Source organism: Triticum urartu, chromosome 7, assembly GCF_003073215.2.
Source record: "Triticum urartu cultivar G1812 chromosome 7, Tu2.1, whole genome shotgun sequence".
NCBI classification, from domain to species: domain Eukaryota; kingdom Viridiplantae; phylum Streptophyta; class Magnoliopsida; order Poales; family Poaceae; genus Triticum; species Triticum urartu.
The window spans coordinates 75,809,578-75,823,231 of record NC_053028.1 but is presented as its reverse complement, the minus strand read 5'-3'; the positions used below and the strand labels follow the sequence as shown (position 1 = coordinate 75,823,231).

The 13,654-nt window shown below is 51.5% G+C and overlaps 1 protein-coding gene across 1 annotated transcript; it reads left to right on the top strand.

Annotated features, from left to right (window-relative positions):
- The first annotated feature begins 1,648 nt into the window (after positions 1-1,648).
- Positions 1,649-4,828, top strand: LOC125523513. The gene is made up of 3 exons (XM_048688543.1): positions 1,649-2,755; positions 2,997-3,282; positions 4,533-4,828. Exons 1-3 carry the CDS (start codon positions 1,997-1,999, stop codon positions 4,571-4,573), a joined length of 1,086 nt encoding a protein of 361 aa, XP_048544500.1. The 5' UTR covers positions 1,649-1,996; the 3' UTR covers positions 4,574-4,828.
- Positions 4,829-13,654: the final 8,826 nt, after the last annotated feature.

Sequence of the window (13,654 nt, the reverse complement as noted above, 5' to 3'; positions counted from 1 at the left end):
AAGGTAATCCTCAAGAAATCACCGTCACCCTAAAGAAATTCATGTTCCTCTTCCATGGTAACGAATCCTTAAAATATTCTTTCTGGGATGGGTTCATCTAGAAAGAATGAATTGCCAGTATCATTGAACATCATCATGATTTTGATCAAGTAGCAATGTCATTGAGCATCATCAAATTGCATGAAAAGAAACAAAACAAAAATACATTGCACAAAAAATTTCAAACACCATGCAGGTTTGGGCCGCCGGTTGGAGAACCACTGAGAGGAGGTAGCCGACGTGGGGAGAATGAGCAATGACGGGCCTCGTGCGGGCCGCACTAGGCATCAAGCTTGCTGCACCGCCTACTTCTTGTGCCGACTTCACCAGCCTCGTCAGATCTCGCAACATCAACCTTGGTCCACATGGCTCCGACATGGTGCAGGGAGGAGGGAGGTGCAAAGGTTGCTCACAACGACCAACGGCCCAGCAACGCCAAACAGGCGAAGGCGACTAACACCAAGCTACTCAAGGCAATGGCTATGGCGAAGGGCACCATAGGGAGGTTGCTAACACGGGAACGGTCTGCGGTACAAAGATGAGCTGTAGAGGGAGGTTGTGTGACCCAAGGAGGCATGTGATTGCAGGGGTTGACAGGCAGTGGCTGAGGATGCAAGACAACACAAAAAGGGGAAGTGTATGAAGCTTCCGTCCCATTTTGATCAAGTAAACATCATGATTTTGATCAAGCAACAATGTCATTGAACATCTCATCTTGATCAAGTAGCAATGTCTTTGAACATCATCAATTTGCATGAAAAGAAAGAAAACAGAAATACCTTGCACACAAATTGTCAAACACCATGCAGGTTCAATGGTGCAGCCAGCCAGGCACAATAACGAGGTAGCCAAATTAAAGAGAGTCCAAGCAGCGAAGAAACCTGTGTTGGCTGTGCTGGATGTCTAATAGACAGCATCGGACCTCACGGCATCGATCATAGTCCATGTGGCTTCCACATGGTGTGGGAAGGAGGGAGGTGTGGAGATGGCTTGCAAAGACCATTGAAGGATTCTTGGATGCAAGAGGATAACTCAGGAGCTCCAGACGAGGGAAGGCGGCTGACACCAAGCTACCTCGAGGGTGGTAGCCATGGCGAAGGGCGTCAGAGGGAGGTAACCGACACGGGCAGGGGTTGAGGTGCCGAGAGGAGCAGCAGATGGAGATTGCCAACGCATGGAGGGGTTGAGGTGCCGAGAGGAGCTCCAGAGGGAGGTTGCATGGCCCATGTAGGCATTCAATGGCAAGAGATGACGGTGGGTGTTTGACGGCGCAAGTAGAGAACAAAAAAAGGGGCACATAAACTTCCGTCCCATCACAACTCGAAAATTTTAGGGACCCTAAGAGTATAGGGATAATGTATGCCATCGAAAATCTGCTTGACAATTTCTTTTTCCTATATTGACAATTTTAGGGCATGGAATCGGCTAATAATCATCAGCACACGCAACCGGCTCCTAAGTGTCGACAACGTTGGTCATGCGAGGAGAGTGATAACTCCGCATAACACATTAAAAAAAAACTATAACACAATTACAAACGATGAAGTGGCACTTTTATTTTTGAGAATTGATATTAGATCAAGCTTAACAAACACCAGCAGGCAACGCACATTCAGGCAGGGCGGCAGTAAGAGAGCACACCACACATGAAGCGCCCTTTAGAAGAAAGCCGCGAACTGCGAATCCACTAGCGAGCCGAGGAGCCGAATCAGTCGCGCCTCGCCGGATCTGATGGTGGTCCTCGTCCTCGCCACTGCCTCGCTTCGGCGGTGCCGGGCGGGCGTGGCGGCTTAGGGCTTGAGGCACGCCAGGGCAGAGCAATGCCGGCCGCCGTTCCGTGCCTCCGGGGCGGCGTGCTGGGGAAGCGTGGAGGGAGCGACTCGCCGGGGCAGGGAAGGAGCGGCGCTGCCGACCACGGCCGCCCCCGCCGCCGCCACGCGTCTGTTCGGAGAAGAGGATGGAGGTCCTGCGGGCCCCCGCGGGGTTATGGCCCGGGCCGAGAGGTCGGCCCAACAAGCCCACCTTGCGCCCAAGGCCCGGTACTGCGACGGTTTCAGGTACCTTGAAATACCCCGCCTTGGCGCCCAACAGCTTTTCCCTCCCCTTTCCTCCTCCTCGCCGGAGCCCCAAGAAACCAAGAACCCACCATCCCCATCTCCGCCTCGCCCTCCGCTTCTCTCTTCACCGCCTCTGCTCTCCGGCGATCCAGCGCCGGCGGCGACCGATGGATCGGTTCCACGACGGCCACCACGTGCGGCTGCGGAGCCGCGTGATCGGCAAGTACCTCCACGCCGACGACGACGTCCAGGGCGTCTCCCTCCGCGCGCGCCGCGCCTCGCTGAACCAGGCGTGGACGGTGCACATCTACAACGGCAACGGCGTGTACCTGCTCCTCTACAGCGCCACCTACGGCCGCTACCTCGCCACCACGGCCACGCGGGCGCCGCGCGGCCACCGCGGCTTCCGCGCCGGGCAGCGCGAGTACGACCAGCCGGAGGTGCAGGCCATCATGTGGCGGGCCGTCAGGTCCGGCTTCGGGGACGACGTCCTGCTCCGCGACGCCGGCGGCCGCTACCTCCGCGCCAACGGCAAGTACCGCCCCTGGAACACCGGCGTCACCGTCGAGGCCAGCGACAACGTCAGCGCCATGATGTACTGGACCGTCGAGCCCATCCCCGCCAGAGACGGCACGCCTGGCCTTCCAGGCCCGATCCAGGTGAGCTCGCCATGACCCGCTTCTTGATTACTCTCGAATTGCTTCCACCGGCGCCTATCGATTGAGCAAATCGCACGAGGATTGCGAGCTGTATTAATCCCATTCTTCCAAATTTGGGCGCAGTTCTTGCCGTTGATTGCGTTTGTGTTTTCCATCAGAAAATTCAGAGTACTAGCGAACATAACAATGGATCTTTGCTACCAAACTGCAGAGCCCCCCTCCGACGATTTTCTGGCGCGAGCCGGTGATGTGGCGGCAGATCCGGTACATGGTGTCGGAGCCCGACGGCCCCATCTACACCGAGTACTGCTGGTCCACGTTCCAGTTCAGGGGGAGGTCCGTGTTCCACCTGAGGAACGAGGTGGCCAGGCACACCCGCTTCGTCCTGGAAGGCCGTCAACCCTTCGACCTCGTAATGTGCGTCCAAGCGGGCCGCCACGGGCGTCTGACCCCGCTCTTCGTCGACCTGCCCCGCGGCGACCTCTTACCGACCTTCTGGATTGTCGTCTTCCTGTCCGGGACCCCAGGTGAGAGCCACTGTCCATCACCCAACTTCTTAATGATCTCCTAATGGTAGCCTTGATTGAATTTGTTATGAACTATTTGCTGTATGACCATGATCTTTGAGGTTGTATTTTATTGGGGGTGCTAATCTGCTTGTGCCTGAACCAGTTTGCTGAAACTGTTATAGTCAGAGAAACAGTTTACTGAAATTGCTGTAGTCTGCAAAATAGTTAACTGAAACAGTTTACTGAAATTGCTATAGTCTCCGTTGTAGTCTTGTAGATAACTGCTGTAGTCTGTGGCTAGATGGTTATTGGGGGGACAGATCATTTGATAACATGTTTACACACAACCTTGATATGGAAAGTGTTGGTTTCATACTACTCACAATCAACAGATCAACTTCAGTACTTCCGTTTGCTACTATTTGCCACCAGTAAGAACAACTGTGTGTAAAGCTAGTAAAAATCATGGCACTTAAAAGGCCAAATCAGTTGATTAATCTCTTTTCCGTCTTAACAGAGAAGATCGAGTTATCCGTTCTATTTAGTCCATTTTTACTTGAATTCAAGTTCCTACAATACTTAATTAAATCTAGTTTCTGCACACCATATTATTTTCTGGTTTTGCACATCAGATGTATTCTCGATCTTGTTATTTTTCTTACTCCGTATTATTTTGTAAAACTCTGAGATTTGGATTGTTGATCTGCCTCCTACTGATGATATTCTTTGGCAAGAAATGTGCTGGTGGTCTTGAAATCTGTTAATGCAAAATGCACAGATGTTGGTGTAGAGACTATTTGCTGCATCAACATGATATCTGGAGTCTTACTTTAGTGGAGTGCTAATCTGATCATGCTTGGAAAAAGGATTTTATGATAGGTTTTGTTAGGATTTTGGAACTCGTCTGAAAATTATAAGTAGTTGAATGGAAATAGTAGGTGCCGTGTGGACTTATCAGTGTGTGGACACATGGCAAAAGATGGTCTGAAGCTTGTAGAAACTACTGGTTCCACATTTCTGTTCTTGATTCAGATAATTCAGTTCGTCCATTTTGTAACATTTGCTGCTAGTAGAAATTATGGAACCTAAAAGGCTAGTCATTTTGTAACATTTGCTGTGTAGTTCCTTGCACATTATATAGTTTCAGGTTTTGTCTTTTTGACCTTGTTATAGGTTTTCATTTTTTTTGTCTTGATCTTATCATCCCTTATATTATTATTTGTTTTCGGTCTTCCGCCTAACTTACTCATTTATTTCTGCTAATTCAGCCTACAATGCGCTGCGACACCCGAATGTTGACGCAGAGTAGAGCAAGATCAGAGCAGGAGTCCTGTCAGTTCACCTCTTCTGAAGTTTCGCCACCTCGGACACAATGACAGCAGAACTGGACGCCTACTTTTGCATGTATATAGATATGGGTTCAGAAAACTCAGCAGCCCTCGTGCTTCTTCTGCTAGCTAAACTTGCTCCGATCTCCTGACAGGACAGGGGGAACCCTTGTCTGTCTGTCTGTTTTGGCGCTGCGTTCCTTTTGCATGATGGACGCATTTTGCATAAATGGAAAATGCAGTGGTTCTTGCAGTGTGACGATGATCCTGTGTTTCTTTTAGATGATGCGCTTCGGTTATACAAAAAAATTCTGTTGGTTCTTCCGGTGAGCTGCCGATATTTTTTTTCCGCCTGGTTTCATCTCGTTTTTCAGTTTCTTTTAGGCTACGCATTCGGTATAAATGAAAAATGTAGTGGTTCTTCCTGTGAGCTGGTAATCGTGTTTTCAGTTGAGCTGTTTTTAGTGTCTCGTGTTTTGTTGTGATGCCGAGCACCTGAATTCTGAACGAGGGAGGCCAGAGATGACACCTGAATTTTGTCTGGCCGCCGTGTTGTCTACTTTGACGTTCGTTCATGTTCTCCCTTTTTTACTTGGCCGATTCGTTGGATCGAGTGCAATAGTATTTCGCTTAGTGATCTATAAACGCTATATTTCTTTACAAAGGGAGTACATGTTAACTGAATTCGAGTAGACGGGGAATAAATTTACAGGATCCTGCTAACTTGGCCCCAACTTCCCTTGGGTTTATGCAAGTGTTTCTTCCCTAAAAACTTTGGCGGGCTAGAAACCGCCTGAAAGAAACAAACAAGAACGGGAGATGGCTCTCCTTCCCCCTCCTTCTCCTTCTCCTTCCCCCCCCCCCCCCCCCCCCCCCCCCCCCCCCCCCCCCCCCCCCCCCCCCCCCCCCCCCCCCATCGCTGCCCTGGGCTCTGGTCTCCCCCCCCCCCCGCGCGTCTGGCTCCTCCTCCCCCGCTCGCTTGTCGGTGGTTCGTTCTTTGGCTCCCTCCCTGTCGCCGCTTGGCTCTCGTTTTTGGGCTCTCGCTTCCGATGAGGACTGCTCATCGGATGAGGAGCCTTCCTGCTTGCCCTCGCCGGCGCGCCCTGTGCGGGTCCCTTCTCCCTCCGCCGCGCCCCGCCCCCGCAAGTTTGCTCATGGGGGCCGGGTCCGGCCGGTGTCGTCGCCGTCGTCTGCTGCTGGCTGGGTCCGATCTCTCGTCGTCCGCGCAAATCTGGTAAGTTTTCTTGACCTTCGCCCGGATCTGGGATCCTGGGTGCCGCTCCGGGTGTGGTATGCCCCTCCTCCTCGTCCTCTGCTTCTGGTCCGGCTTCCCTGTCTCCGGCGGCTGCGGCGCTGGGGCGTGTCGCGTCGCTGGAGCCGCTTGCCCTAGATCTGGTCTCTTCCCCGTTGACTAGTGGGTCACGGGTCGGACCGTCGGTTGGGCCGGTTGGGCCTCCTGCTCTTGCTTTGGCCTGCCAGCCCACTCCCCCTACTCTGTCGTCAATTGGCGAATTCCCCCCTCTCATGTCTGTGGGCCCGGTGCGGCTTTCCCATGCTTCTAGATTACTCCCTCCTCCCCCGGCCCGCATGGCCCGTCTGGCCCAGGTGGGCATGGCTCGGTCTGGGTATTTATGGATCCCCCGCGGCTCTGTTCCCCCCTGCTAGGGTTTCCGGCTTCCGCCGCTGATCTGCGTCGTCACCGTCTCCCCATTCGTCGTCTTGTCAGATCCACTCCTCCTCCTCCTCTTCTCATTTCCTTCGCTGCGGTGCTCTCCATGGATAAGTCGCGGGCTTGTCTTGCGATGCGGTCTCGGGAAGCAAGCGCCGGCGGGAGGACTCGCCGGGCTCGGGCGTGGATCTGGAGCTCGAGGCTTCCCTCCGCTCCAAGCTGGAGGCGGAGCAGGTGGCTCGTGACCGTGCTGCGTGGGCCGCTGGTCCGGAGTGGCTCCAGCGCTCGGAGCGGGAGCGTGCTCCTGGATCTGGTCCGCAAGGGTCTGGATCTGGGGCTTCTCTTTCTCCGGCATTGGATCCTTGGGAAGCGGCGGCGGCTAGTGGGGGAATCTTGTCCTCGTCGGGCTCCATCCCTGTCCTTGGCGTGGGGAGTGGCGCTCCTGCCCCGGCGTGGCAACCCCCCCCCCCCGCCCGGTGGACGCTGGCGCTGGGCCTCGCCCTTCGTCGGGGTCGTTTGCTGGTCCAGTCCGGCGGCCTGCCGGCCCTCTCCCTGGCGCTTCCTCATCGGGGATGGGGGATGGGATCCTGCCTCCTCCTCCCTCCCTTCCGCAGCATCGTCCCAACTCTTCCACTCCGAGTAACCCCTCTGCGCTCACATGCTTCACCTATCATAGGCCTGGGCACTTCCAATCCAGATGCACTAACCCCCCGTCCTACTTAATCTGTCGCTCGGATGGTCACCTCACTGTCAACTGTATGAATCACCAGAAACCTCCCTCCTTCCTCCAGTTTGGCTTGGGTCTTCCTGGTTGCGCCTTCTTTGCTATGGATAGCAATCTGGCTGTCCTGGCGGCGGCCCCTTCCCTCTCAAATGCTGCCATAGTCTCGGTGAAAGTTCAAAAGATATCGTCTCAAACTCTGCTTGAAGGGCTCCGGATCTGGCATGTTGAAGGTTGGGAGTGGCAGGTTAATCAGGTGTCTGACTATGAATTCTCTGTTGTGTTCCCCTCCAAGGACTGCCTTCGTATGATTGCCTCTTGCACTAGCTTCACCCTTCCCCTCAATCAACTGGTGGTCTCTGTGAAGCCTGCTACTTGTAGTGGAAAAGCTGTTGGTCCTCTCTCTCAGGTGTGGGTGTTGGTGGATGATGTGCCAGTAGGGCTCCGTTCTTCTTCCTTCCTAATGGCGCTTGGTGTCCTGATTGGGAAGCCTGTGGAGGTGGATCTGAAGTCATTGGAAAGGGTTAGTCCAGCTCGTATCAAAATCTGGTGTGTTGACCCGCTCTGCGTTCATGGATCTATTGATGTTTTTCCTTCGCCCAATGGAGTCAGGCTTCGTGTTCGGGTGGAAGGGGCTGATGCCTTCCAACCCCCACCCCCTCCTCCCCCCATCCAACCCCTCGGACAAACATGATAAGGAGGGGGACGGCTCTATGGGTGGTCAAAACCCTAGTGATGGCTCTAACTTGCGGTTCACTCAATCCGAGTGGGATGGGCTGGCTGATTCGGAGCGGGAGCTGTTCCAATCTCAGGCACTTGTTGACTTGGCCCCCCGCGAGTCAGTGGCGGTCCCTCCTGCTGCCCCTTTGATGCCTGCTGCTGATGATGTGTTTCACAAGAAACAGCCTGTTTCGGCCACCCCCATCTTCGGGGCCTGCTCCAACCTTCCGGGCCGTCCTATCTCCCCCACCCGCTCCGGAATTGAGGATTTGCCCATCTCCCCTAGTCGTGATGAAGTGGGATCTCAGTCTAAGAGGAAGAAGAAATCTTCAGTCCACAAGTTCTCGGCAAAGAGCAGGGCTTCCTCGGGCTCTAAGCAGTCGATGACTGGTGTCTGCCGCCGCCTCAACAAGGACCTGGGCTCGATGTCGCGTTCGGGCCCCGTTCCGACTTCTCCCATGGCTCGGTCTCCTTCGATTAGTTCGCCCACTTCCACGGCTCGCAAGGGCAGGCGGGTTGGTGATGCGGGCGGATCTATCATGGAGCGGGCGGAGCGGCGGGCTGCTGCAAAGGATCTTCCCCCTTCAGGTAATCATCTGGGTCCTTTCCCTTCTTCTTCCCCGACTCGGCTTGTTCTTCCGTCTCTTTCTGATGGTCACCTGTTAAATATTATGTATGATGTGGGTGTGTCGGTAGACCCCGAGGTAGGGCCCCCTTTTTCTCTCCTTTCTACTATTCGGGCTAACGAGATGGCTCAGGCGGCCATTGCTAAAGCCAAAGAGGCCGTTGCCTCTTCGGCTGCAGTTTTGGTAGGTGCCCGGGCTCAGGGTGCTGGTGTGGAGGTTGGTAGTGGCCAACCCCAGCCTAGCACTTCCAGAAGGGGCCCTGCTAAAAGATCTAAACCCTGCGCGGCTCCTAGCAGGTCGAGTCTCCGCATTAAAAATCTTTCTTATAAATGAAAGCCCTGTTTTGGAACATAAGAGGTTTCGGTGCTAGGGGGCGTCGTGACCAAATTAAAGACTTGGTGCGTGGGAACAATATTGATTTGGTTGGGCTGGTTGAAACCTTTAAAGAATCCTTCTCCCCTAACGAACTCTCTGCTATCGCGAGCATGGATAGATTTGATTGGCATGTGCTACCTGGTTCGGGCCATTCGGGAGGGATCCTGATTGGCTCAAATAAAGATATCTTCGACTTCGTGGCCTTTGATCGTGGTGTTTTTTGGGCAAGTACGGTAGCCTGTCACAAAGCCCTTAATATTTTGTGGGAAGTTATTGTGGTTTATGGTCCGGCTGATCACTCGCTTTCCTCCTTATTCTTGGACGAGCTTTCTCTTAAGATTGAGGCGTGTAATTTACCGATAGTTATCGTTGGGGACTTCAACCTCCTTCGTTTTCCTTCTGAAAGAAGTAATGACAATTTTTCCTGGCCTCTGGCGAATGCCTTCAATGACTTTATTAGCACTAATGCTATCCGCGAGCTGCCTAGAAGTGGGGCTCGTTTCACTTGGTCTAACCATCAGGCCAACCCGATTAGATATGTGCTTGATAGAGTTTTTATGTGCTCTAGTTGGGATTCTCTCTTTCCTCGGGCCTCCCTCACCGCTAAAAGTATCATTGGCTCCGACCATACCCCTCTTCTTCTTGATGGTGGGCTGCATCAAGATAGACCTCCTGCTAGATTCCAATTTGATGCCTCTTGGCTGCTTGTTGAAGGGTTTAATGAATTGCTGGCCTCACAGATTACTCACCTCCTATCCACAAACACTCGCTCCTTTGGCCCTTTAGATGATTGGCACTCCTGCTCTTACAATTTGCGCAAATTTCTTAGAGGCTGGTCCAGTAATCACGCTGCAGAGGAGAGTCGCTCGAAAGATTTTACCGAATCACAAATCTTGGCTCTTGATCGATCGGCTGATTCTTCTAGGCTCTCTGAACATGGGTGGTCTTTGCGTTATAATCTTGAGTCCGCCTTCATGCAGTTGCACCATCAGGCTGAAATTTATTGGCGCCACCGGGGCACACTTAATTGGACTCTAAAAGGGGACTCCCCCATGGCTTATTTCTTTGCCATCGCTAACGGTAGGAGGAGGCGCTGTGGTATTAACAGCCTGATCATTAATGAAGTGTGGTCTTCGGACCAGTCTGTGATCCTCTCTCACGTGGTAGAGTTCTTCTCTTTGCTATTAGGGGCCAAATCTCCCTCGGGTTTTTCCATTTCTCCAACCTTGTGGGACCATAGTATGAAAATTTCGGCCGAAGAAAATGCTGCGTTGATGGTGCCCCTCTCTGATAAGGAGATCTGGGATGTGGTTAACTCTGCTAACCTGAATGCTGCTTCCGGGCCGGATGGCTTTTCGATTCCCTTCTTTCAGAAGTTTTGGCCTCAGTTGAGGCAGCTAGTCTGTAATGTTATTCAGGGGTTTTGTCTAGGTACTATTGATATTTATTGCCTCAATTACGCGGTGATCTCCCTGATTCCTAAAGTTAAAGGTGCTGAGCTGATCTCCCAGTTCAGGCCTATTGCGCTGATCAATAATTTTGCTAAGTTTCCTACTAAGGGCTTTGCTACCCACCTGTCCCCCGCTGCTCATAGAGTTATCAGCCCTTACCAGTCAGCTTTCATCAAAGGGCGCTTCATATTAGATGGCATCCTCTGTCTTCATGAAATAGTTCATGATTTGAGAACTCGTAATTCTAAGGCTGTCATTTTAAAATTAGACTTTGAGAAGGCATATGACTTGGTCAGCTGGCCTTTTCTCAGGAAGGTTATTCCAGCGAAAGGTTTTGACGGGGCGTATGTTCATCGTATTATGCAGCTGGTCTCGGGGGGCCACACTGCGGTCTCTGTGAATGGCTATATTAGCAATTTTTTTTTCCAATGGCAGAGGCTTGCGACAAGGGGATCCTGCGTCTCCTGTCCTGTTTAATTTTGTGGCCGATGCCTTCTCTCACATTTTATCTAGGGCGACTCAGCATGGTCATATCTTGCCTGTGGTCTCTCATTTAATTTCTGATGGTGTCACTCACTTGCAATACGCTGATGACACCATTATAATGGTTGAATTGAACGATGCCTTCATTGCCCACCTCAAGTTCATCTTATTATGCTTTGAGGCCGTCTCTGGTCTGAAAATTAACTTCTCCAAAAGTGAGGTCCTGGTTACTGGTGTTGATGATGCGGAGGCCTTGAGAGTGGCTAGGTTGCTTAATTGTTCCCTGGGCTCCTTCGCTTTCAAATATCTGGGCCTTCCCATCTCTCATGTTCTGTTACATTCAAAGGATTTTGCTCCTGCTGTTTCTAAGGTGGTAAACAGGGTTCTCCCCTGGAGAGGTAGATATAACACCAATGCTGGCAAAGTTGCTCTGATTAACGCTTGCCTCTCCTCCCTTCCTATGTTTCTAATGGGCTTTTATCTCTTATCGGCTGGCATTCATGCCGGATTTGACAAGCACATGGGGGCTTTCTATTGGAATGCTGCTGACAACAAACAAAAATATAGGCTGGTTAAATGGAAGCTCATGTGCAGGCCTAAAAACCTTGGGGGGTTAGGGATTATTAACACGCTGGTCATGAAAAAATGTCTTTTAATCAAATAGTGGTGGAAAATCATGACCAGTGGGGCCGGCTCCTTATGGTATTCTATACTTAAAGCTAAATATTTCCCACACTCTAGCCCGATGCTTGCTGTGGCCCGGCGTGGTTCTCAATTCTGGAAGGACCTTATTAAAGTCAGACCTTTGTTCCTGGAACATGTTAAGTTCAATGTTGGTAACGGTACCTCGGTTCGTTTTTGGCGTGACTGGTGGTGTGGTAATACTCCTCCGGCTGTTAGCTTTCCGGTTCTTTTTTCGTATTGTCCTAACCCGGATATCTCCACCACGGAGGTGGCGGCTAATAATTGGGACCTGGCTTTTCGTCGTTCCCTATCTCCTGAAGAGTTGGAAGACTGGCAAAGACTCTCTGCCTTTTCCCCTTGCTCTCGGAGACGCCGGATACGGTGGTCTGGCCTCATTCTCCCTCTGGCCGGTTTTCAGTTAAATCTATGTACTCTAGGCTCATCGGAGGTGCCCCTTCGAATAGGTTCTCTTGCATTTGGCGGTCCAGAGTTCCTCCTAAGATTAAGATCTTCCTCTGGCAGGCCTTCAGAGGCCATCTCCCTGCGGCCGACCAAATTCGTAAGCGAAACGGGCCGGGCTCGGAGTTCTGTGCTCTATGCGGTGCCTTGGAAGACACGAATCATATCTTTTTTCATTGTGTGTTGGCTAAGCTGGTCTGGAGCTGTGTCCGCTCCTGGCTCCAGGTTACTTGGAATCCCTCCTCCTTTCCTGAGCTGAGAAACCTTGCCAACTCGCTGGTTGGGGTGACTAAGAGGGTTTTCTGGGTTGGCTTGGGTGCGATTTGTTGGTCATTGTGGACGATTAGGAACAAATGTACGATCGAACACGTCTTCCCAACTAAGGCTGTTGACTCTCTTTTCAAATCTTGTATCTTCTTGCAGCAGTGGAGATCATTGACTAAGGAGGACGACCGGGGAGTGCTGGACCTGCTCATCTCTAAAATTCGGGCCTCGGCATCTTCTATCTCTGGGCAGGATCCTGAAGTCTGACCTAGCATGTCGATGTTTCTTCGTCTTCGATGGTGGCTTTGTCTTTTCTCTCATACGCCCTGCGTGCCGTGTCTGGCAGGTTGCCATGTACCCCTCATACTTTCGTGATCCTGGTCCCTAGTTCAGTTTTCGTGAATTATTGTTGGCTTCGCCTTATGTTGGTGTTTGGGCTTGTGACTCTGCCGTGTGGCTTTATTTATAAAGTCGGGCTTTGGCATTTTCTCTAAAAAAGAAACCGCCTGAAAGTTTCCGTCGAGCCACCGCCGCCCCACCGGAACAGAACCCCCTCCCCGGCCCTCCTCACAGCAGTCTCGTCGGAATGCAGCCGCCCCCGCCCCCCCCCACCCCCGCAACGTGGCCCCACCGCCGCCCATGCTACCGCTAGACGCATGCCGCACCGCCCCACATCACCACACTGCCCTCGCCAGCGGCTATATATATGTGTAGACCATTTAAAATCTCTAAAAAGACAAATATTTAGGAATGGAGGGAGTAAAACATAAAAATAGATTTAGGGGAAGAAGTTATACGACATCTGAGAAAAGTAGCTTTCAGAAACTGCCCCTAAATTTTACAGACATCCTGTAAAAGCACTTTTAAGGGAAGTTTTTTAGATAAACAGTTAGAGTTGCTCTAAGTTCGGGATTGTGTTGTTATAGGAGATATTTTCAATCATGTCTCCCGAAGATAGCTACCTAATTACCACATAGGTTAGCCTATACAAAGGTCATGACGATCGCTACCAAAGGACCATCCACTCTCTTCGTAGATCCAATCTATCCATTCTTATCCTCAATAGGCAACACTACAAACATTACATAGTGTTATTACACATCTAGGAGCCTAGACATTGGTAAAACCACCACAATATAGAGAAGGTTCAATAACCCCACTCATTATAACAAAAAGGGTGATGAAAGTTCGACCATTGGTTAGTGCAGACCCGAAAGAACTCCTCAATCTCAGAATCGAAAGGACGCTTCAATCTCAGCCACATTCTAGTACGATAGTGACATGTTTTACCATAATGCAAATGAAATTGACATAAAATGTAGCAACGATGATTGAAAATGCATGATATATGAGAAATTGTCTTATGACATAGTGATGAAAAATGCACATATTTGTGGGTACTGATTGAGATTCAGGAGTCGATCATGGGGCATGATCTAAAAATGGTTGTGCTCAAACCTGGTGATGGCCTCATAGGCGTGCCGCTGCTCACCCCCTTGTTGTCGCCCTCACTACCAGTTTCCCTGCAGCAAAAGATCCTCAAAACCAACGAGAGATTCACACGAGCGAACTTTGTGAAGCCTTCTAACTGATGAGAGAAACCACACAAA

Bases quoted from the DNA above. Each gene is read 5' to 3' on its own strand.
- LOC125523513 (XM_048688543.1), top strand. From the start codon at position 1,997: ATGGAGGTCCTGCGGGCCCCCGCGGGGTTATGGCCCGGGCCGAGAGGT. The intron at 2,756-2,996 runs GTGAGCTCGCCA...TTCTGGCGCGAG, and splicing joins GCCTTCCAGGCCCGATCCAG to CCGGTGATGTGGCGGCAGAT. The intron at 3,283-4,532 runs GTGAGAGCCACT...CTGCTAATTCAG, and splicing joins CTTCCTGTCCGGGACCCCAG to CCTACAATGCGCTGCGACAC.